The 23,659-nt window shown below is 47.7% G+C and overlaps 1 protein-coding gene across 2 annotated transcripts in view; it reads right to left on the bottom strand.

The window, feature by feature from the left end:
* FBLN1 (fibulin 1) overlaps positions 1-23,659 on the bottom strand; it is a 112,885-nt gene that overhangs the window by 81,338 nt on the left and 7,888 nt on the right. For both annotated transcript variants that reach the window (XM_068278207.1, XM_068278208.1), the window contains exon 2: positions 3,666-3,774. In XM_068278207.1, coding sequence (XP_068134308.1) covers positions 3,666-3,774 — 109 coding nt within the window. The remainder of the gene's footprint in view (positions 1-3,665; positions 3,775-23,659) is intronic.

Raw genomic sequence — 23,659 nt, 5'->3', positions numbered from 1 at the left:
AGATCCTCAGCCCAGGTGAAGATTGGGATCTCAGCCCTTGGCAGTAATCGTCTGCTAGGGCAGGCGTCTCGGAGAGGCAAGCCTCAGAGATATCCCACCAGTGGGAGACGTTCCACTGGGGAAAAGAGAAAGGTCAGACGGGCAGAGGTTCGGCAACAGAGAGACGGCAGCAGTACAAGAACAGAAGGCTGATTCAGAGTCCGTTAAACAGGCAGGGTCGGCAACTAAGAACCAGATAGGCAAAGGTACAAAATCGAGATGAGGAGAGAGTAGTCAGGGATAGCCAAAGTCAAGACACAGATAAATATGCAATACAATCCTAGACTGAGGTGTGATGTCCTTGATATCAACACCCGGGAACTGAGCTAAGGTCTGAGCGTTTACACCTAAGTATTCACGACAGCAGACAGTGAGCAAATGACATCTGTGGGCTTAAATGCAGAAGCCCAGTTCCACCAGCCCGCCCAGGGGGCTGGACCTGAAGTCAGCATGTGATTGGCTGGCTAAGGTCAGCTGATCATTGGATCAGCTGTCCTGTCTTCTCAAAGAATAAATATCCTGCCGCCTCGCGCGCGTGCGCATGACCCTCTGCTTCTGAATCTCAGAGAGGCCAGGTCCCCGGTCAGCGCACGCCCGCACACGGAAGTCCGCAGGCAGAGTAGCGGGATCCGCCGCCATCTTATCAGCCGCGGCGGTGGCTGCCCTGCTCTGCGCCGGCGGCTCCGTGTGGGATTCGGAAACCGCCGGCTGGGAAGCGGAGGCCGCCGCCATGCTGTCCTGCGCGGCGGCGGCTCCGCTATTTTTCACAGGTATATTACTATTGTTTTTAAAATGATGGCCTTGTAAATAATGATGGCCGCAACACTGAAAATATGCACCTTTATTTCCAATATATTAAATATTGGCGCCATACATTGTGAAAGGGACATAATTAAAATGGTATAATAACTGGGACAAATAGTAAAAATAAAATATGTGGGTTTTAATTATGGTAGCGTGTATTATTTTAAAACTATAATGGCCAAAAACTGAGAAATAATATAATTATTTAGATTTTTTCTTAATATTCCCGTTAAAATGCATTTAGAATAAAATAATTATTTGCAAAATATATCACCCAAAGAAAGCCTAATTGGTGCTGGAAAAAACAAGCTATAGATCATTTTGTTGTGATAAGTAGTGATAAAGTTATTGACGAATGAATAGTGCTGAAATTATGAATAAGATGAAAAAACATTGGAGGCTGAAGTGGATGACCCCTTGGATCCCCAGTATGGCTAGCTAGACATGGTGTCCCCAGTGTAGGCAGTTGTCCCTCTTTTTGCCAGCAGCCTTTACTCACCTTTCAGGCTCCAGCGATGAGCAGCTCTAGCCCCCTCCGCTCTGGCTGGCATCTGCGATGTACTGCCGCTAAGTTCCGGTCACGGCTTGATGACGTCATCAAGCCGGGTCCCAACACAACGCAGAGCAAGCGGGGATGCCGGCCAGAGTGGAGGGGAGTGACGATCGCCGGAGGAACATTAGGAAGGTGAGTCCTTGTCCTCTTCATCCCCTCAGACCGCCGCTGCCAATCATGATCACTACGATCTGCCGACGATTGTAGTGATCACATGATCAGGAGCCAATTGCGATGGCTCCTGATCACTGAGGGGAGATGTCAGCTGTCATATGACAGCTTAATCTCCCCTCTCCGGTGCGCACGATCATGTCGGGAGCGCAAATGGCAGGTGGCGTAAATCCTATGCTGCATCAGGCTTAAACAGCCACAAGTGTGGCGCAGGATTTACTACACGCGGTCCGGAAAAGGTTAAAGAGGAACTGTAGTGAAAATAACAATGAATAAAACTGCTTATTTTTCTACAATATTAATGTATAGATTATTCAGTCAGTGTCTGCCCATTGTAAAATCTTTCCTCTCCCTGATTTACACTCTGAAATTTATCACTGGTGGCAACACCTTTAGTTCTGCCAGGTAATCTGTACAGAATGTTCATTACTGAGAGTTCTATGCACAGAGGGAGAAATTGCTTGCTTGGCAGTTGGAAAAAGTTGTTATTTCCCACAATGCAATGAGGTTCACAGACAGCAAACTGTCAGGACCATGGCCATGATATCACACTGTAGGAGGGGATTCAGCACAATATCAGCCATACAGAGCCCTCTGATGATGTATTCGAGGAAAGGTAAAGACTTCTTGTGGGAAAGGGGGTATCAGCTACTGATGTGGATGAAGTTTAACCCTGAGTTAAAGTTTCTCTTTATGTTTGGACTTTGCTGTACTAATGTTTCTATGCGTAGATAGAACTCTTGAATAAAAAAACCTTGCCCAAAAGCTCCTATGCATCCCGCCACAAGGTCAGCGGCACATCTGGCGATCACATGGCGGCCGTCTCACCCCCCAGACGGGATTCCTCCTCCCGTCCACTTTCATGTCAGACATTCGCTCCCCCGAGAGCGCTATTAAATAAAGAAATGTTTTCTGGTTGGCTCTGCGGGGAAATCTTCACTTCCTCCCCGTTTGGCCCATAAAAGCCGCTTGTTTTCCTGAAGGCTCAGATAGATTCTTTTAATGCCGTGCCAGAGACCCCGAGCCAATCCAGATATCTCTGGCAGATAGAATACGACTTCTCTATTAAATCGGGGAATCGGGAAACTCTAATGCCTGGTACACACCATGCAATTTCCCATCAGATAGATGGGTCGAATCGAAACGATCCATGTGCAGCTCCCTCTAGTCTCCTCTCATTCCATGTGCAGCCCCCTCTAGTCTCCCCCCTATTCCATGTGCAGTCCCTTTTAGTCTCCCCCCATTCTATGTGTCTCCCCTCTAGTTCTCCGCTATTCCATAAGTCCCCCTCTAGTCTCCCTCACCCCATTCCATGTGCTGCCCCCTCTAGTATCCCCCCATTTCATGTGCAGCCTGCTCTAGCCCACCCCCCATTCCATGTTCAGCCCCTTCTTGTTCCCCCCATTCCATGTGCAGCCCCCTAATCTCTCCCTATTCCATGTGCAGTCCCCTCTAGTATCCCCCCATTCCATGTGCAGCCCCTTCTAGTATTCCCCATTCCATGTGCTACCTCCTCTAGTTCCCCCGATCTATGTGCAGCCCCTTCTTGTTTCCCCCCATTCCATGTGCAGCCCACTCTAGTCCCCCCACTGATTCCATGTGCAGCCCACTCTAGTCCCCCCTTCATGTGCAGCCTCCTCTAGTTTACCCCTCCAAATTCCATGTGCAGCCCCCTCTAGTCCCCCCATTCCATGGTCAGCCTGCTCGAGTGTCCCCCATTCCATGTGCTGCCCCCTCTAGTCCCCCCATTCCATATGCAGCCCCTCTCTAGCCCACCCCCCATTTCATGTGCAGCCTCTTCTAGTTTCCCCCTCCCCATTCTTTGTGCAGCCCACTCTAGTCCCGCCATTCCATGTGCAGGCCCATCTAGCCCCCCCTTTCATGTGCAGCCTCCTCTAGTTTCCCCCTCCCCACTCCATGCGCAGCCTCCTCTAGTTTTCCCCTCCCCATTCCATGTGCAGCCTCCTCTAGTTTTCCCCTCCCCATTCCATGTGCAGCCTCCTCTAGTCTCCCCCTACTCCAGCTTCAGCCCCATATTGGGTTCACTATAATAATCTGTAAGTGCTTAGTACATGATATATATTGTATATTTACTCACCGGCACTGCTTGGAACCAGGGAGGGTGGGGAGGTTTCCGCACTCCTGCTTCTGTGAGGCCCACTCATATCCACTCGTGCAGCAGGAGTCCACCGAAACCTGTGCAGCCGCTGCAAGACAAAATGGCGACCAGTTATAGCCACGAATTTATTAGCAGTGATCATCAATGGCTCAAACCATATCTGTAAAACTTTATTTAAGCATTTCATGAAACTTCACTGGATTTGGCTCTAAGAACATTTGTTTTTAATCTTTAAAAGTTAACAACAAAAGCCCTAAAAGAAATATGAACCAAACTTTTCATCACCCGATCCGTCTCCTTCATGTTCTGCACCCCTAAATAACATCATATGGAGTGCAATCCACCCTTCCTTACCAGAGCTGCATGGTCAGTTCTCTCTGTCCCAAAGGGCCCAGGGGTGCCATCTTGTCTCTAGGAAATTCATGAAATTACTTTAGCCGCACCAAGTAACAAGATCTGGCAGGTGCTGTAGGCACCAAAGGGCAACTTGTGCCTCTGCTGCAGACACTAATGGGTTATCTGTGCTTCTGCTGCAGACACTAATCGGTTATCTGTGCCTCTGCTGCAGATACTAAAGGGTTATCTGTGCCTCTCCTGCTTGCCCTGACAGAAGTGAAGCAAAGATCCACCTTGGAAAGTCAATGACATGCTGCCATAATCTGTATACGCTAAAAAAGTAGAAACTTCTCTCTTTATTATTAAATGCTAGTATATATAAAATACGGAAATGTTGTGTTCAATAGTCACTGAGGCAGAATATCTGAGGCAGACTATCTGAGGCAGCATATCTGAAACTGGGTTTATTTACAGAGTTCACCAACTCTCTACATAAGCAGTGCCTTCACTCCATATCCCTAACCAGGCAGAAAACAGGAACCAACTTTCTAACAGTCCGGATAATCTTATTCAGCAATACAAGTACTACAGTGCTATCTACAGGCCAGATGTATGAACTCCACAGCAGAGCCTAAAACAAACCAACTGTAATGTTGCTTTCTGCCAATGTCGTCTAGAAGAGTTTATTCAATTGGCCATAGAGAGGGAAAAACTCTTGCAATCTCCAAAACTCCACAGATCCAAGCAGGAAATTTAGCCAATCAGAGCCTCTGGCTGCTGTTTAATTAACCGGTTGCACTTTAGGCAAATATTTTGCACTTTAAAGGACTCCTGAAGCGAGAGGGATATGGAGGCTGCCATATTTATTTCCTTTTAAGCAATACCAGGTGCATGACTATCTTGATGATCCTCTGCCTGTAATACTTTTAGCCATAGCCCCTGAACAAGCATGCAGCAGATCAGGTCTTTCTGACATTATTGTCAGATCTGACAAGATTAGCTGCATGCTTCTTTTTTGGTGTGATTCAGACACTACTGCAGCCAAATAGATCAGCAGGGCTGTCAGGCAACTGGTATTGTTTAAAAGGAAATAAATATGGCAGCCTCCATATTCTTCTCAGTTCAGTTGTCCTTGAAAGGAAACAAAATCAGAGCTCCTCATGCAGATATTGGCAATCTCGTTCTTTTATAAAAGCCGTTACTTTAAATGCCCTGTAGATTCCTGTCAGCGGAACACATAAGGCGTGGCGTGGATCCGGGTTCATTCAGCCGCCGTGAGTGTCCTCGTGGCCCCGCCCTCAGCCACTGCGCGACATTTCGCTGTCATGCTGCAGTCTTGCTCATGATTCAGGAATTTGTGGTGTTGAACTCGGTGTAATTATTTTCCGACATATAAAGTTCCAGCAACTAGTGAGAGTTTTCCGAAGCCTGAATGTGAAAGCGTGCGGACGGGACGCTGGACGCCAGCCGATGTCACCCGCCTGTCACTGCCAACACACAATCCGTCACCTCCAAAAACCTCAGACGCCTCATTTGAGTTTAGAATACAAGCCACAAGGTTACCGTCTACACAAACACACAAAGAGCTGTTATATAACCTATTGTGTTCAAAACGTTTATGAGGATATACATATTTTTTGTAAGAAACAACGCAGACAATATGCAGCCAAGAGATGCAATCACCAATTTCAGCCAATTGGCCATAGAGTTGCTGGATCGTAGTTTGGGCAGATCAGGACAGATAAAGCCTCCCACATATGCTCAGTTAACGATTGTTAGTTAATCGGCGCGGTGACAATTTGGGGAATGAAGGCTGTATAAAGTCACTGCTCAGCTGTAGGGGGAAGAGAGGAGGAGCGACTATGGGCAGTGACACGCACTTAAAGGGATCCAAGCAGTTTTTTTTCCCCTGCAGTTTTTATGGTTTCTAATAGCTGTAAGAGCTGCCATTTTTCTCTCTCTCTCTCCCCCCCCCCCTCCCCCCTTCTCTCTGCCCTTATTTACCCGGGGACAGTGTGAAGGTGATCAAGTGTGACTTCTCTGAACTGTTTGAAACACAGTGTCCTATCTACCCACCCACCACTGCTCATGAAAGCTTTTGTTTGCTCATTGCTAATTACAGCAGTCTTTATCTGCCTGTTATTTCTGCAGACTGCAGGCCGTGCGGAAGTAGGGTGAATAAAAAACCTCTAACAATTATTTCAATGTACAAAGAAGAGATAGAATGGAATTTTTTAGTAACAAGCCACATTGTTGGCATTCATTCTTAATGTGCTATTGAGATGCACTGGAGGCTAAAAATGCTGCTCGGTTGTCACCCGCAGATACTGGGACTTGAATCCTTGGACAACAGTCCAGGGCCAAGTTCTGTACAGATCCGTCACTAGCCTGTGTCTGATAAATCCTTCATTGTGGGCTGACTACATTTAGGTCAGTGAATAGATCTGTGATAACCATCAAACAAATAATGGGGAATGAAAAGTAACTTGGGAAACATTCAGTTCATTTCTGGCTTCAGTGTGACTCACTTGAGCCGAGTGTGGAGGGAATCATGGCTGCCCGGTTACTGAGAGCTGTATACGGTGAGTTATGGTGCCCATACACCGTACAATAAAAACTTTTGATTTTCCCGTTTATTCAACCAAAACGATCAACTCGAATGAAAGTCAAGAAGAATCTTTTTTTCGATCAAGAAAAACGAATGATTATCCCGTATTTTCAATAAAAATCTGATCGGACATGCTGGAAAAAATTTATATTTGATCTAACAGAATAATCAAACAAAACTATCTAATCGAAAAAATTGTACCATGTATGGGCACCATTAGTATTATGGCTCAGAACCTGCGAGACACTCAACCAAGGTTCACCTGCAGGCTGTCAGTTATTGGTCAAGCAGTGAAGGGGAGGAGCCATCACAGCAGCACAGCCCACAACACATAAAAGAGCAGGGAGTCCCTGCAGCCACTTCTGCTCCCTGGTGACACCCAGTGAAGGAATTCAGAGAGGATGTTTCATGAGGTGACAGACCTTATTTCCTCAATGTTACAGAAACAACCACCCAGCTGCAGTGTCAATCTCTGCAACTCCTATCCCTATCCCATTAATGGGAGTTGAGTTTTTGGAAAGCGGTGGGTGGTTCCATACCAGCCAAAGATCAACAACTCCAGTTAGAGACCATTGTGGTGGCTTACGGTATGCAGCACCTTGAGAACCCCAACCCATTCCCAGCCAGAAGCAGATGCAGGACCTGTCTATTGACTGCACACACAGTCCCTCCTCCTATAAAATACATAACATCCAATAGGTATCTGGCTTCTTTAACCCTTTGGGGACCGGCTGACTAACCCCCCTTAAGGACCAGGCAATTTTACATGCAGGGGGGGCGCATTTGGGGGCTCAGGCAGCAAGATCCACAGTATTGATAGGTGGGCATGGTGTCCCCTGTGTAGCCCGGTGTCAACCGTATTAGCAGCAGCCTTTACTCACCTCACAGGCATCAGCGATGAGCAGCTCTAGCCCCCTCCGCTCTGGCCGGCATCCTTGCTTGCTCTGCCGTTAAGTTCCGGGGCGGCTTGATGATGTCATCATCAGTGATCAGGAACCGCGATGGCTCCTGATCACTGAGGGGAGATGTCAGCTGTCGTATGGCAGCTTAATCTCCCCTCTCAGGTGCGCACGATCGCGCCAGGAGGCGGCATAAATCCTACGCAGCATCAGACAGCCACAAGTGCGGCGTAGGATTTACATTATGTAGTCCCCAAAAGGTTAATGCAAGTGAAGAAGATTAGGGACCTGTAAGCTCAGAGCAATGAGATTGGCTCACATTGATCACGGGGTCAGGAGCCAATGAAATCGGCTCCTGATCGGCTCACAAAGCTCTGCCGTCATAGCGATGGCAGATCTAGTGGCCTGCAGCGCCGGTAGCGGCTGGTCCATGTGGTAATTGAAATCTACGCTCCAGCAGGAATAAGCAGCTATAAGCAGGGCATAGATTTCAATTACCGCGGTCTGGAAGTAGTAAAGCTAAACTTGCAAAATATTCCTGAAGAAGGGGACAAGTTCCCTGAAAGCTTAACTAAGCTTTATCAGTCATTAAATAGTATTACGTTTACAAAACTTAGGTTTTTTTCTACCTACAGCATATCTCTGCACAGACCCATGCAGCATATACGATATCCTACATATGGAAGGCAGTATCCATAGTGCAGGATAGATTCAGTGCTGGAGAGGCCATGAGCTGTGCGTGCCGCTGCCCGACTCTCTGGCCGGAAAGGTAAATATTGTGGGAGAATGTTAAATTTTGCTGCTTGTGTCACACTGGTGATGTTTCCACACCTTCCTCAGAGCCCCCCCAGCACCTCTCCCGATTATCAGGGGTCCGCTAATCTCTCTCTACCAGCCCCCCTTCCCATTCGTGTCCAAGCAGAACTGAAAACAGACCCTATCCCAGCTCCACCACCCAGCTTGCAAAGAAATCTTGTACAGTTAGTTAGTCATGAATGGTCTTGGCCTGTTGGTATGAATAATATTATTATTTTGTACTATTCATATAGCGCCCACATCCTCTGCAGCACTGTACAGAGTACATAGTCATGTCACTGACTGTCCCTCAGAGGAGCTCACAATCTAATCCCCACCATAGTCTCCTCTCTATGTATGTATGTATCGTGTAGTGTATGTATAGCAGTCTAGGGCCAATTTAGGGGGAAGCCAATTAACTTATCTGTATGTTTTTGGTATGTGGGAGGAAACTGGAGTGCCCGGAAGAAACCCACGCAGACACAAGGAGAACATACAAACTCTGTGCAGATAGTGGCTAGGATACGAACCGGCACATGGCAATATTACCTATGTTATGCGTGTTAGTACCGCAAGCTCTGCTAGTAGTGTGACCTGCGGTATTCCAGTAGCGCAACCGTTACTATGGTAACATGTGCGCTACTGTAGTAGCAGTCGCGCTACTAGAGTACCATGGGTAACACTACTAGCGTATTTTGCGGTACTTCCGCGTGTAACTACAGGTAATATTGCTGTGAGCTGCGCCTGCATGGTCATTTTACTGAGGATTGATGAATCAACTCCTAGGACTCATGGAGCTGGGCTTCTGAAGTGAGAGGGATATGGGGGCTGCCATATTTATTTCCTTTTAAACAATGCCAGTTGCCTGGCTGCCATGCTGATCCTCTGCCTCTAATACATTTAGCCATAGCTCCTGAACAAGCATGCATCAGATCAGGTGCTCTGAGTGAAGTGATGACTAGATTAGCTGCATGCTTGTTTCAGGTGTGTGATTCAGACACTACTACAGCCAAAGATCTCAGCAGGTTAGCCAGGCAACTGGTATTGTTCAACGGAAATAAATATGGCAGCCTCCACATCCCTCTTTTTTCAGGAGTCCTGTAAGGAAAGCAGTATTACGTTTGGAGCTGCTATCTATACAGAGGGATGGAGTTCCCCTTTAAATTTTGACACACCCCTCCCCATAGCCAGTGTCAGCGCAGCACATGTGGCCTCATTTATATCACGGCTGGAAACCCCCCATGAAACCCCCCCCCCCCCCCCCCCCCCCCCGACCGATAATGCTGGCCAGACGCAGCGAAAACAGTCCCTTCTCCCTCCCTCCAGACAAATACGTTGTGTAGCTGCCGGGAATCCATCACAGGGAGAGAATAACAATGCTGTATAATCGTCCCAAGCCAAACGCCGGTCACACAACAGATCCGCCTTTCACGCCAAATCCTCCTAAATACTGACTGGAGCGCTTCACAACCACATTCACCCTAACAAATCAGGTTCCTGCAATAATAAACTAGATAAGTAAAACCAAACAGTAGGAGGCCTCTCAAACCCTCAACTACCCCCCCTCCCAAATCCAAATACACCCTCCCCAACTACACCCTCCCCTTATTCCAGCTACCCCCTCCACCAACTACCCCTCCCCCTATTCCAACTACACCTCCCCCTATTCCAACTACCCCCTACACCATCTACCCCCTTCCCTTATTCCAGCTACCCCCTCCACCAACTACCCTCTCCTCCTATTCCAACTACCCCCTCTCCCAATTGCAAATACACCCTCCCCAACTACACCCTCCCCTTATTCCAGCTACCCCCTCCACCAACTACCCCTCCCCCTATTCCAACTACACCTCCCCCTATTCCAACTACCCCCTACACCATCTACCCCCTTCCCTTATTCCAGCTACCCCCTCCACCAACTACCCTCTCCTCCTATTCCAACTACCCCCTCTCCCAATTGCAAATACACCCTCCCCAACTACACCCTCCCCTTATTCCAGCTACCCCCTCCACCAACTACCCTCTCCTCCTATTCCAACTACCCCCTCCACCAACTACCCTCTCCTCCTATTCCAACTACCCCCTCTCCCAATTGCAAATACACCCTCCCCAACTACACCCTCCCCTTATTCCAGCTACCCCCTCCACCAACTACCCTCTCCCCCCAAATCCAACTACCCCCTCTCCCAATTCCAAATACATCCTTCGCAACTACACCCTCCCCTTATTCCAGCTACCCCCTCCACCAACTACCCTCTCTCCCAATTCCAAATACACCCTCCCCAACTACACCCTCCCATTATTTTGCTTGACCTCTCAGCGGCTTTCAACATAGTTGATCATGAAATTTTGCTTAACAGGCTACAAGAGTACTTTGACGTAGATGGCATTGTTCTCCGGTGGTTCAACTCCTTCCTGGCTGACACAACACAAAGGGTAGCCTTATGGCCCATACTCATGAGCTACAAATGTAGCTAGTCGCTAGCAAACGGGAGCATGTGCGCGACAGATCGGTGACAGGTCATCGCCGGGTCCCTCCGCATACACACTGCGGAAGAGGGATTAGTGGTGTGACGGAAGCTGTCGCCGACGTTCCTCCCCCCCGCCGGAAACTCCGTGCACTGCCTATTGGTTGCTGTCGCTAATCCGCATACACACGCGGACTAGCGACAATTGCGGCGAAGTTGCGGCGGCAACTGTCACCAGGCGATTGACCGCGGCAATCACCTGGCGACAGCAGCGACGGTTCGGGGCGCGCGCGCCATACTCACAGGCGACCTGTCGCCGCAACATGCGCGTGCCACGTGGTTGCGGCGACAATTGTAGCCCGTGAGTATGGGGCTTTAGACAAGACAAGACAAATAACATTTATATCGCGCTTTTCTCCTGGCGGACTCAAAGCGCCAGAGCAGCAGCCACTAGGGCGCGCTCTATAGGCAGTAGCAGTGTTAGGGAGACTTGCCAAAGGTCTCCTACTGAATAGGTGCTGGCTTACTGAACAGGCAGAGCCGAGATAAAAGGACCTTTAGGGCCCTTCCTCTCCAACCCTGTAGCACTAAAATATGGTGTACATCAGTGCGCAATATTATCCCCTTTACTGTTCACCATATACATGCTGCCACTTGGAGAAATCATACAAAAACATGGCCTGACATATCATTGCTATGCTGATGACACCCAGCTATAGTTATCATTCAAACCTGGCGTCACAGACCCTACTCCACAAACGCATGTTTAGTTGAGCTTCAGAAGTGGATGAATAATAACTGGCTAAAACTTAAAGTGAACCTAAAGCCAGGCAAAAAAAAATGAGATGAACTCACCTGGGGCTTCCCTCAGCCCCCTGCAGCCGATCGGTGCCCTCGCAGCCCCGCTCCGATGGTCCATGACCCGCCGGCGAACACTTCCGGTTTGGCCGTCACCGGCCGACAGGCATGGGAGCGTGAGTGATTGTTCGCGTTCCCAGCCTGTATATCGCCCCCTATGCTGCTATTGCAGCCTCTGGTTCCGCTACCCCCTCAACCAACTACCCTCTCCCTTTATTCCAACTACCCCCCTTCCCAATTCCAAATACACCCTCCCCAACTAGACCCTCCTCTTATTCTAGCTACCCCCTCCACCAACTACCCTCTCCCCCAAATCCAACTACCCCCTCTCCAAATTCCAAATACACCCTCCCCAAATACACCCTCCCCTTATTCCAGCTACCCCCTCCACCAACTATCCCTCCCCCTATTCTAACTACCCCCTACACCATCTACCCCCTCCCCTTATTTCAGCTACCCCCTACACCAACTATCCCCTCCCCCATTCCAACTACCCCCTCCCCCTATTCCACCGACCCCCTCCACAACCACCTCCTCCCCCTATTCCAACTACCCCTTCACCAGCTACCCCCTCCCCAACCATATATACTGAACTTCTTACTGGGAAATCTTCCTGATGAATTCCTATTGGTCGACACGTTGGAGCTCCTGCAATGCATTGTGGGAGGATACAACCTTCTAATCCTCTCCGGTATCAAGACCCATCGGCATCTATTAGTGTCTTTCTAGTGGAATTACAACACTGGATGAACACCAGCTGGTTGAGGCTGAACTCTGGCAAAACAGAGGTGTTGGTGGTAGGTCAGGTATGTAAGTCCAAAATTCTCCCCACTATAAACTAGCGATTGGGGAGATGCCGTGCAGAGTAGAGACTCTGCGATACCTGGGGGTGATCCTGGATGGAAAGCTAATACTCAGACAGCAGGTATCAGCTGTTGTCAAGTCCTCATTCTTCCATCTGAGGAATCATCCCATTGTTGTGAGATCTCTATTCCAGATCTTCATGTAAAGCTTCCAAAAGCCTGTCCTGATGACATAATATCAATATTAAGACTGATATCAGCTGTAAGGAGGAGACGTTCAAAGTCCATCTTAAAGGGAAACTCCTCTAGTGTTATAAGCTGGTGCTGCATGAGTTGTAGCCAGCTCAGAAGTTCCAACACTCACCGTAAGCCCAAATCTGTACTCTGTATGTTGCCAGGAACAATTCCGACCATGACATCGTCGTGCTTGGCGAATAAAAAATGATTCTGATGCAGGATTAGCCGATCAGGGCAGAAGCCATTGTTATTTACATGGGAGGTTTCCCACGTGTCTGAAAGAAGCAATCGTCAGGCCGCTACTCAAGAAAGCACCATTAGACCCAGATGCTCCAAACAGCTACAGACCTGTCTCCAACCTCCCCTTTCTGGGAAAAGTTATTGAAAAGGCTGTCTACCTCCAACTTGAAGCCAGGCTCACCACAAACAGCATCCTTCAACCACTTCAATCTGGCTTCAGGAAATATCACAGCTGTGAAACAGCCCTCACCCAGATTTGCAAGGATCTGCTCATTTCAAGAGACAAAGGTCAATGTTCCATCTTGATTTTGCTTGACCGCTCAGCGGCTTTTGACACAGTTGATCATGAAATTTTGCTTAACATGCTACAAGAGTACTTTGACGTAGATGGCGTTGTTCTCCAGTGGTTCAACTCCTTCCTGGCTGACAGAACACAAAGGGTAGCCTTCCTCTTCAACCCTGTACCACTAAAATATGGTGCACCCCACGGCGCAATATTATCCCCTGTACTGTTCACCATATACATGCTGCCACTTGGAGAAATCATACAAAAACATGGCCTGACATATCATTGCTATGCTGATGACACCCAGCTTAGTTATCATTCAAACCTGGCGTCACAGACCCTACCCCACAAACGCATGTTTAGTTGAGCTTCAGGAGTGGATGAATAATAACTGGCTAAAACTAAATGCTGACAAAACTGAGGTTCTTGTTATCGAAGGTCAGCACTCGACTGCAAAGCAGCTCCAGTCCCAGCCAGCACCAGATAGGAAGCTCAGACCTGAACCACTCAGACTGTGTGCGCAGCCTGGGAGTACTGATTGATGGGAAATTAAGCTTCGGGAATCAAATCTCAGCTGTTGTGAAACATTCCTTCTTTCACCTGAGGGCTCAAACCCACTAGCAGCCTATTCTAAGCGCTAGTGATTTGAAAAAGCTCTCACTAATGCAATGCTAAGGGGGATTTCTATAACATCACATCGCTCAAGTGAGATCACACCCATAGCATTACATTAGCAAGAGCTTCTCAAATCACAAAGCGCTCAGAAAAGCGATGCTAGTGGGTTCCAGGCCTATGGAATATTGCAAGGATTAAACACCTCATTCCTTCAGAGGATCTTCCAACCCTAGTTCATACCTTCATTACATCTAGGTTGGACTACTGCAATGTTCTCTGCACAGGCCTTCCAAAGATAGACTTACGCCGCCTGCAATTACTACAGAATGCCGCCACAAGGCTGTTAACGAGCCAACACCGCCATTGCCACATAACACCAACCCTGAGCTCACTCCACTGGCTACCGATAACATGGAGAATTTTGTTTAAGATTGGCTTACTGACATTCAAATCCTTGCACAATCTGGGCCCTGAACACCTGAACTGCAACTGCATCACACCCCCCACAATCTTAGATCAAAAGGATATAATACCTTGGTCACCCCCATGAAAGCAAAAAGTGGACACAATGCAGATTTATTGCAGAATTTGTATCCGCTGCAACAAATACATGCTTTTCTTTAAAGGTTACTATGCTGCTGCTTATCTTTTAGAGCAGAGAGGAAGCTCTGAGTTCAGGTCCACTTTGATGACAAAATGACAGCAGGGAGTAACTTTGAGAGGCTCTGAAGAGCTGCATTTGGTCAAATTGGTCTTTGGGGGATTTTTGTCACCCAATCTGTTTACACAGAGAGGTGCTGAACTGACAGAAACATCAGGAGTATTTACTTTCCTTCTCATTCCAACCACACATCAAAGCAACACTTGTGAGAGCGGCTCCTGTCCTCAAACTACACAAATGTGTTCAGGGGAGGGGGGGGGGGGGAGACCACATGGGGGTCAGCTTCCGGACAGTGGATTCCTGGCGGATTCCCTCCTAGCAGATTCGATCACCTTGATCAAATGTGATGGGAATCGATTCCTCTGAAAAATCTGATTAATCTAATTTCAATTGATTTTGACCAAAAATTGTCCGAAAGTATCAATGGGACAGGATAAAAAAATCTGATTCATTAGTAGGCGGGGCAAAAGTCTATTGATGGGCCATAGCGGTGAACAGTGCATGGCTGCGGTTGGATCAGTTTGTAATGGATTACCTGCTAAAATCAATTGAAAATCGATGAGCTGTGTGTGGTAGGAATCAGTCCTGCTCTGAATCGATCTCTATTAGAGAGGAACTGATAATTTTGCCACATCTGGTGGCAATCTCTTAGGGCCCGTACCCACCACAAGATTGTTCCGGCGGCATTTCGCAACTAGCGACCATTTTCCATGGTATCACGCAACATATTGTAACATCCTTTAACTTAAATTAGTTGAACAATGTTTAGCGATGTGTGGTGGCAATCATGACCATCATGACGGTCGCGATCGCGGTCGACCTTTCCGATCCCCGTAGACTTGCACTTGTCTTGTGCCGTCGCGCATACCCACGGCAGAAGATGGATAGGGGAACAATCGTTCGTCAGATCGCGGGTTGCTGGTACTTCCCCAATCCATCTTCTGCAGTCTTCTTGTGGGTACACATCTTAAAGAAACCCAGAGACGTCAGCTATTAAAGCGATTAATGGGAGGACGGCGCATGCCTCCGTTAAGTGGCAATCAGTTCCGGTATTTGGCTCAGTCGGGTTCAGTCTGACTTAGTGACGTCAGCTGGGGTCTTCTGCACATGCTTAGAAGGTTCAGTCTGACTCAGTGACGTCATCCGGGGTGTTCTGCACATGCTTAGAAGGTTCAGTCTGACTCAGTGACGTCAACCGGGGTCTTCTGCACATGCTTAGAAGGCCCCCTGCTGACATCACTGAGCCAAATACCGGACCTGACTGCCGCTTAACAGAGGCATGCGGGACGACGGTGAGGGATGCATCCATGCTTATGGGGCTGGAGGAAGCCCTAAGTAAGTAAAAAAATAGCTGACGCCTCTGGTGCACTTTAAGAAGAACTGTAGTGAAAATAACTTAATAAAATTGCTTATTTTTTATAATATTCATTTATAGATTATTTAGTCACTAGTTGACCTAAGCCCGTTTAAAAATGGGCTCTAGGTCTCTTCACGCCACCGCCGCCAGTCAGTGTTCAAGCGCACCCGCCCGCCCTGCTCCCTGACCCATCATCCTGTCCCAACGGTCTGTACTGCGCACATGCGCCGTACAAAAAACCCACGGACACACAGGAAGGATGACGCAGGGACAGTTAGGGATTATTATAGAGGATTGTTTGCCCATTGTAAAATCTTTCCTCTCCCTGATTTACATTCTGAAATTTATCACTGGTGGTGACATCTTTAGTTCTACCAGGTGATCTGCACAGAATGTTCATTACTGAGAGTTCTATGCACAGAGGGAGATACTGCTTGCTTGGCAGATGGAAAAAGCCGTTATTTCCTACAATGCAGCGAAGTTCACAGACAGGAAACTGTCAGGACCACGGTCATGACATCACGCTGTGGGAGGGGTTTCCCCACAATATCAGCCATACAGCCATACAGACCACCCTGATGATCTATTCAAGAAAAGGTAAAGATTTTGTCATGGGAGAGGAAGTGTCGGAAACTGATTGGGATGAAGTTCAAATATTGGTTAAAGGACAACTGAAGGGAGAAGGATATGGGGGCTGCCATATTTATTTCCCTATAAGCAATACCAGTTACCTGGTTATCCTGCTGATCCTCTGCCTATAATACTTTTAGCCGCATAGCCCCTGAACAAGCATGCAGCAGATCAGGCCCGTATGCAATTATTATTTTTTTCTCCTCAGTTTTCTCCTAGATGATATTTTCAAACTTGTCAATAAAATGCCTTTTACGCCACCAAAAAGCATGAAAATACTTCAAATAAAGCACTTTTTAACCTATTTTAATTGCAGAGTCCTGAAAAATAGTTTAAATAGAAGATTAAAAATTAAATCCTAGGAGAAAACTCAGGTTAAAAAGTAAATTGCTTGTGGGCCCAGGCGTTTCTGACATTAGTGTCAGATCTGACGAGAGTAGCTGCATGCTTGTTTCTGGTGTGATTCAGACATTACTGCAGCCAAATAGATCAGCAGGGCTGCCAGGCAACTGGTATTGTTTAAAAGGAAATAAATAGGGCAGCCTCAATTTCTTCTCACTACAGTTGTCCTTCAGGCTGCATTTCCACTTGTGCGGCGCGAATCGCCGCAGTAAAAATTTGCATGCGGATGCGAATTTCGCATGCGGGTCCATGCGAATTTTCATGCGATGACGATGTATGCGAATTTAACCATGGCAGTGCTGGTGTGCTTTTCCATTGTTTCTATGCGAATTCGCATGAAAATTCGCATACCCAAACCTCATGCGAATTTCCTATTAAATGCATTGTATGCGATTCGCATAGCTGTATGCGGTATGCGAATTCTGATGGCTCTGCCATGCGAATTTTTTCTGCACAAAAAACCGCAAAGGAATCCTGACAAGTGGAAACAGTCCCATCCACTTGTATTGCTATGCGAATTTGCATGCGAAAAACCCATGCGAATTCGCGATAGTGGAAATGGGCCCTTAAAGGGAACCCGAGGTGAGAGGGATATGGAGGCTGCATTATTTATGTCCTTTTAAGCAATACCGGTTGCCTGGCTGTCCTGCTGATCCTCTGCCTCTCATACGTTCAGCCATAGCCCCTTAACAAGCATTCAGCAGATCGGGTAGTGACTCAGCTCAGGTGCTACTGGATTAGCCATATGCTTGTTCCAGATTTTTGATTCAGCCACTACTTATGCCAGAAGACCAACAGGGCTGCCAGGCTACTAGCATTGTTTACAAGGAAATCAATATGGCAGCCTCCATATGACTCTTACCTTGGGGTTCCCTTTACGTGTATGGCCAGCTTTAGGTGATGCTTCCATAGCCCTTAAAGTGCCCATTCACTCTGCAATATTCTCAATAGATTAGTTACGTTAGATTAAATATACATATTATTATTAGTAGTAGTAGTATTTATATAGCACCGACATCTTCTGCAGCGCTGTACAGACTATATTATCTTGTCACTTAAAGAGGAACTCCAGTGAAAATAATGTAATAAAAAAAAGTGCTTCATTTTTACAATAATTATGTATAAATGATTTAGTCAGTGTTTGCCCATTGTAAAATCTTATAAACCACTGATTTACATTCTGACATTTATTACATGGTGACATTTTTACTGCTGGCAGGTGATGTAGCTGCTGCATGGTTTTTTTGGCAGTTGGAAACAGCTGTAAACAGCTATTTCCCACAATGCAACAAGGTTCACAGACAGGAAACTGCCAAGAGTACTTACTCAGAATTTCTTTGTTGGAGGGGTTTCACCACAATATCAGCCATACAGCACCCCCTGATGGTCTGTTTGTGAAAAGGAATAGATTTCTCATGTAAAAGGGGGTATCAGCTACTGGTTAGGATAAAGTTCAATTCTTGGTCGGAGTTTCTCTTTAACTGTCCCTCAGAAGGGCTCACAATCTAATCCCTGCCATAGTCCTATGTCTATGTAGTGTGTGTCGTGACAGATAAAAATAGCGCACAGCGCCAGGGGAATGAAAATGGTGCCGCATAGACTTACATTATATAACGCTATTTAGCATTACAAGTGTTAAAAAAATGGCGCAGGCAGTGTGCCTTACACTTATAATGCTAAATAGCGTTATTAGTCTTAAAAAATGCAGAGACCAGAGGGGGTCGGTGGGGAGAGAGGCAGCGGACACTGGAGGGAATAGGCAGCGGGGGAGGATGTGTGCAATACGCATACATTACCTTGTCCTGGGCCGCCGATCGCTCCTTCCCTCCGCTCCTTCACTTCTTCCATTAGTTTGCTGTAGCCGGCCAATCACCATTGTGGTTACAGTCCCCGCATGGTGATTGGCCGGCTGCAGGACTACAGCAAATTAACGGAAGAAGTGAAGGAGCGGAGGGAAGGAGCGATCGCCGGCCGGGGACAAGGTAATGTATGCATATTGCACACATCCTTCACCTATGCCTATTCCCTCCAGTGTCCCGCTGCCTCTCTAAAAAATGCAGGGACCGGCTATAGGCAGCGGGGGTTGGGGGAACCCCCGCTGCCTATAACCGGTCACTGCATTTTTTAATAGCGCACCGTTCTGCAATAAATGTATCATAAAACGCTATTTACCGTTTTAATGTATTATAGCGTTTTATAATACATTTATTGGCAGAACAGTGCGCCATTTATCTCCCTGCGCCATTTTTAGATGGACGCGTGTGTGTATCATAGTCTAGGGCCAATTTAGGGGGAAGCCAATTAACTTATCTGTATGTTTTTTGGGGGGTGGGAGGAAACCGGTGTGCCCGGAGAAAACCCACACAGACATGAGGAGAACATACAAACTCCTTGCAGATGTTGACCTGGCTGGGATTCGAATTGGGGACCCAGCGCTGCAAGGGGAGAGCGCTAACCACTATACCACTGTGCTGCCCACTATACCACTGTGCTGCCCACTATACCACCGTGCTGCCCACTACACCACCGTGCTGCCCACTACACCACCGTGCTGCCCACTATACCACCGTGCTGCCCACTATACCACCGTGCTGCCCACTATACCACCGTGCTCCCCACTATACCACCGTGCTGCCCACTATGCCACCGTGCTGCCCACTATGCCACCGTGCTGCCCACTATACCACCGTGCTGCCCACTATACCACCGTGCTGCCCACTATACCACAGTGCTGCCCGCTATACCACCGTGCTGCCCGCTATACCACCGTGCTGCCCCCTATACCACCGTGCTGCCCACTATACCACCGTGCTGCCCACTATACCACTGTGCTGACCACTATGCCACCGTGCTGCCCACTATGCCACCGTGCTGCCCACTATACCACTGTGCTGCCCACTATGCCACCGTGCTGCCCCCTATACCACCGTGCTGCCCGCTATGCCACCGTGCTGCCCGCTATACCACCGTGCTGCCCACTATGCCACCGTGCTGCCCACTATACCACTGTGCTGCCCACTATGCCACCGTGCTGCCCACTATACCACCCTGCTGCCCACTATACCACCGTGCTGCCCAGATATCGAATCTATTGAAAGTCTAAAGAAACTGACCTTCTCAATCGATACTACAAACAATATACTACGGTGAAAAGAGATGCCATAAACTTCCTGCTCTCTGCACACTTCGCAACCAATGAAACAAAGACATAGAGACAGGGTAAATCGGGGTATCTAACACCAAACCACATACTGTTTCCATGGTTTCCAGCAACAGCTATAGCAACTGCAGTCTGAAGTTGAGAGACGATATTTAATGACATTAGTATGAGAATGACTATTATAGTGAGGATATATGTTCTATAGGTTTTGCAATGAACTGGAGTCACCCTTTAAAATACACCTGAAGTGAGAGGAATAAGGAGGCTACTATATTGATTTCCTGTTAAACAATACCAGTTGCCTGGCAGCCCTGCTGATCTTGTTGGCTGCAGTATTGTCTGAATCACACACCTGAAACATGCATGCAGCTAATCCAGTCAGACTTCAGTCCGAAGCATCTGATCTGCTGCATGCTTGTTCAGCGTGTATGGGTAAAAGTATTAGAGGAAGAGGATCAGCAAGACAGACAGGAAATGTGGATTATTTAAAAGGAAATACATTTGGCAGCCTCCATATTCCCCTCACTTAGGGTGTGTTTTAAAGGATACCCGAAGTGACATGTGACATGATGAGATAGACATGTGTATGTACAGTGCCAAGCCCACAAATTACTGCTGTGTTCCTTTTTTTTCCTTTCTCTGCCTGAAAGAGTTAAATATCAGGTATGTAAGTGGCTGACTCAGTCCTGACTCAGACAGGAAGTGACTACAGTGTGACCCTCACTGATAAGAAATTACAACTATAAAACATTTTCCTAGCAGAAAATGGCTTCTGAGAGCAGGAAAGAGATAAAAATGGTCAATAGTTCATAGATTTTAGCTCTGGCATACTTCAATGAATGTGTCATTGAGCAAAAATAATAAAACAGTTAAAACTTAAAAAGTAGATTTAAACATAAAATAAAACTGTGGAATATCTTAAAAAGTCATTTTTATTTCACTAGTTTATTTTTGCTTCGGGTGTCCTTTAAAGAGACACTGAAGCGGAAAAAAATATATGATATAATGAATTGGTTGTGTACTATGAATAATTACTAGAAGATTAGCAGCAAAGAAAATATTCTCATATTTTTATTTTCAGGTATATAGTGTTTTTTCTAACATTGCATCATTCTCTAATATGTGCAGATTACACAACACTCAGCATTCAAAATGATTCTTTCAGAGCAGTCTGTGAAGTAATGACCTCTCCTCTGGCAGAGAAAAAGTAAAAAATTAACTAACAGTTGAGATAATAAAAGTCAGAAAACAGCCCTCTCCACGACTTTGAAAGTCGTAGAGCTTAATGGCTTGTTTGCATAGAGATAACTGGAGTTTCTTAAATCTTCCTGTACTGGAAACAATTAGACTGATGTATCTGATCTTAATGTTTTATTTCTTAGCTGTACTACACATACAAATCATAATATAATTTTTTTTCCGCTTCAGTGTCTCTTTAAGTTATATCCCCCCCCCCCCCCAAAAAAAAAAAATCTAAAGTTTGGAGGAAAAATAATCTGTTATGAAGCAGGTGAGCTGATTACTGACCGATGGAACCCAAGCTGCTAACTGGGAGTGTCCACACATGAGCCGCGCAAACTCTGCTGAGGAAGATTTGAGGTATGGTGTTCGCCAACCATTGTACGGTTGTCATGGTTACAGGTAGGCATGTTCTGAACCAGCTGCCTTGTCTGGAGAGGCAATTGGAGCCCCAGGATGAAGAGGAAAGGTAAACATGCTGCAGAATAAGTTGTGCGACACAAAAAGTTTAGCTTCCCTTTAAATGAATCAGTTTCATATTTTTATAACTTCCAGAAGCCCCGCCTGCGAGAGAGTCTTCAGGAAGTTGATGTGGAGGATTCAGAATAAACGACATTTCACTAATAATCTATTTTTATGAAGTCCAGGAGCCGCGCGGCAGAATTCCTGAATGTTTTGAATGAGTTACACCCATCTTTCCAGCGACGAGACTCGGAAAATACTTTCTAATGCGGAAACAAAGCTTAGAGCACATTTCTGCCCAATGAACACAAATAAACTCTGGGGGAATTTTAAAGGGGTTGATGTCTGTAAATGATTCATGTAAAGCCCAGGAGGCAGCCAGTGTCCCCCAGACCATGCTGGCAACTTCCCAGGATGCTCTCCCAGGTATTGACCCCTTACTCTGATTCCCAGTACACCGGCAACTTCCCTCAACCCTCTCCCAGGCACTAACCTCCTTACCTTGACCCCTGGTACAGCGGCATCTTCCCAGGGCCTTCTCCTGGGCACCAACCCTCTCATCCTGACCCCCATATACTGGCATCTTCCCAGGGCACTCCCCCTAGCACTGACCCCTTGTACATTGGCAGTGGCTGGATAGTGTACTGGTTAAGGGCACTGCCTTTGACATGGGAGACCAGGGTTTGATTCCTGGCTAGGGACAGTACCTATTCAGTAAGGAGTGTAAGGCAAGACTCCCTAACACTGCAGGGTGGCCTCCTGACCACATCCCAGTAGCTCTTGAGCGCTTTGAGTCCGACAGGAGAAAAGCGCTATACAAATGTTCAGATTATTATTATTATCTCCCAGGACCCTCTCCCAGGCACTTACCTCCTTACCTTGGCCCCTGGTACATTGACATCTAGTCAGGACCCTCTCCTGGGCACTGACTCCCTTACCCTGACCCATGGTACACCAGCATCTAGTCAGGACCCTTTACCAGGCACTGGCCCCCTTACCCTGACCCCCAGTACACCGACAACTTCCCTGAACCCTCTCCCAGGCACTGCCCCCCTTATCCTGATCCCTGGTACAGCGCAGGGGTCGAGTCCTGCGTGGACGCGGGTGAACAGCGTTCACCCACTTTTTCTTCAGAGTGAACGCCGTTCACCCTGGCTTGTGTGGAGGGAGCAGAGCAGAGAAGGCGAGCTATGGGGACAGTGGGGATGGGCGGACATCTCCCCCCCCCCCCCATCCCTCACCTTTGTGCTCCCCTTCCTGCCTCTCCCCTCCAGCGTTGTTAAGTGTCGGGCCCGGCGGCGAAAGTGGGCGGAGACTTTCCGCCTTCTTCCAGCCGCAAGGGACGCTCCGCTCTGTGTGCGGCTAGAAGACCAGACTAGCCGCACACAGAGCGGAGCGTCCCTTGCGGCTGGAACGAGGTAAGTCTCCGCCCACTTTCGCCACCGGGCCCGACACTTAACAACGCTGGAGGGGAGAGGCAGGAAGGGGAGCACAAAGGTGAGGGATGGGGGGGGGGGGGAGATGTCCGCCCATCCCCACTGTCCCCATAGCTCGCCTTCTCTGCTCTGCTCCCTCCGGGTGGGGGCACACCTGGCTACCTGGGCACATATACACCTGCCTACATCTACTGGGGACATATACACCTGCCTACATATACTGGGGACATATACCCCTGCCTACATATACTGGGCACATATACCCCTGCCTACATATACTGGGGACATATACCCCTGCCTACATATACTGGGGACATATACACCTGCCTACATATACTGGGGACATATATACCTGGCTACATATACTGGGGACATATACACCTGCCTACATATACTGGCCACGCTGGGGAGATCGCCTGCACCCCCTGGCCTCCACCTCCGGGGTGCCGCTGTGTGGGTTCCAGGCGGTGAGAGTGCCTGG

This window comes from Hyperolius riggenbachi, chromosome 3 (assembly GCF_040937935.1).
Source record: "Hyperolius riggenbachi isolate aHypRig1 chromosome 3, aHypRig1.pri, whole genome shotgun sequence".
NCBI classification, from domain to species: domain Eukaryota; kingdom Metazoa; phylum Chordata; class Amphibia; order Anura; family Hyperoliidae; genus Hyperolius; species Hyperolius riggenbachi.
The sequence above is the reverse complement of the archived record's forward strand: the minus strand, read 5'-3'. Positions and strand labels throughout refer to the sequence as shown.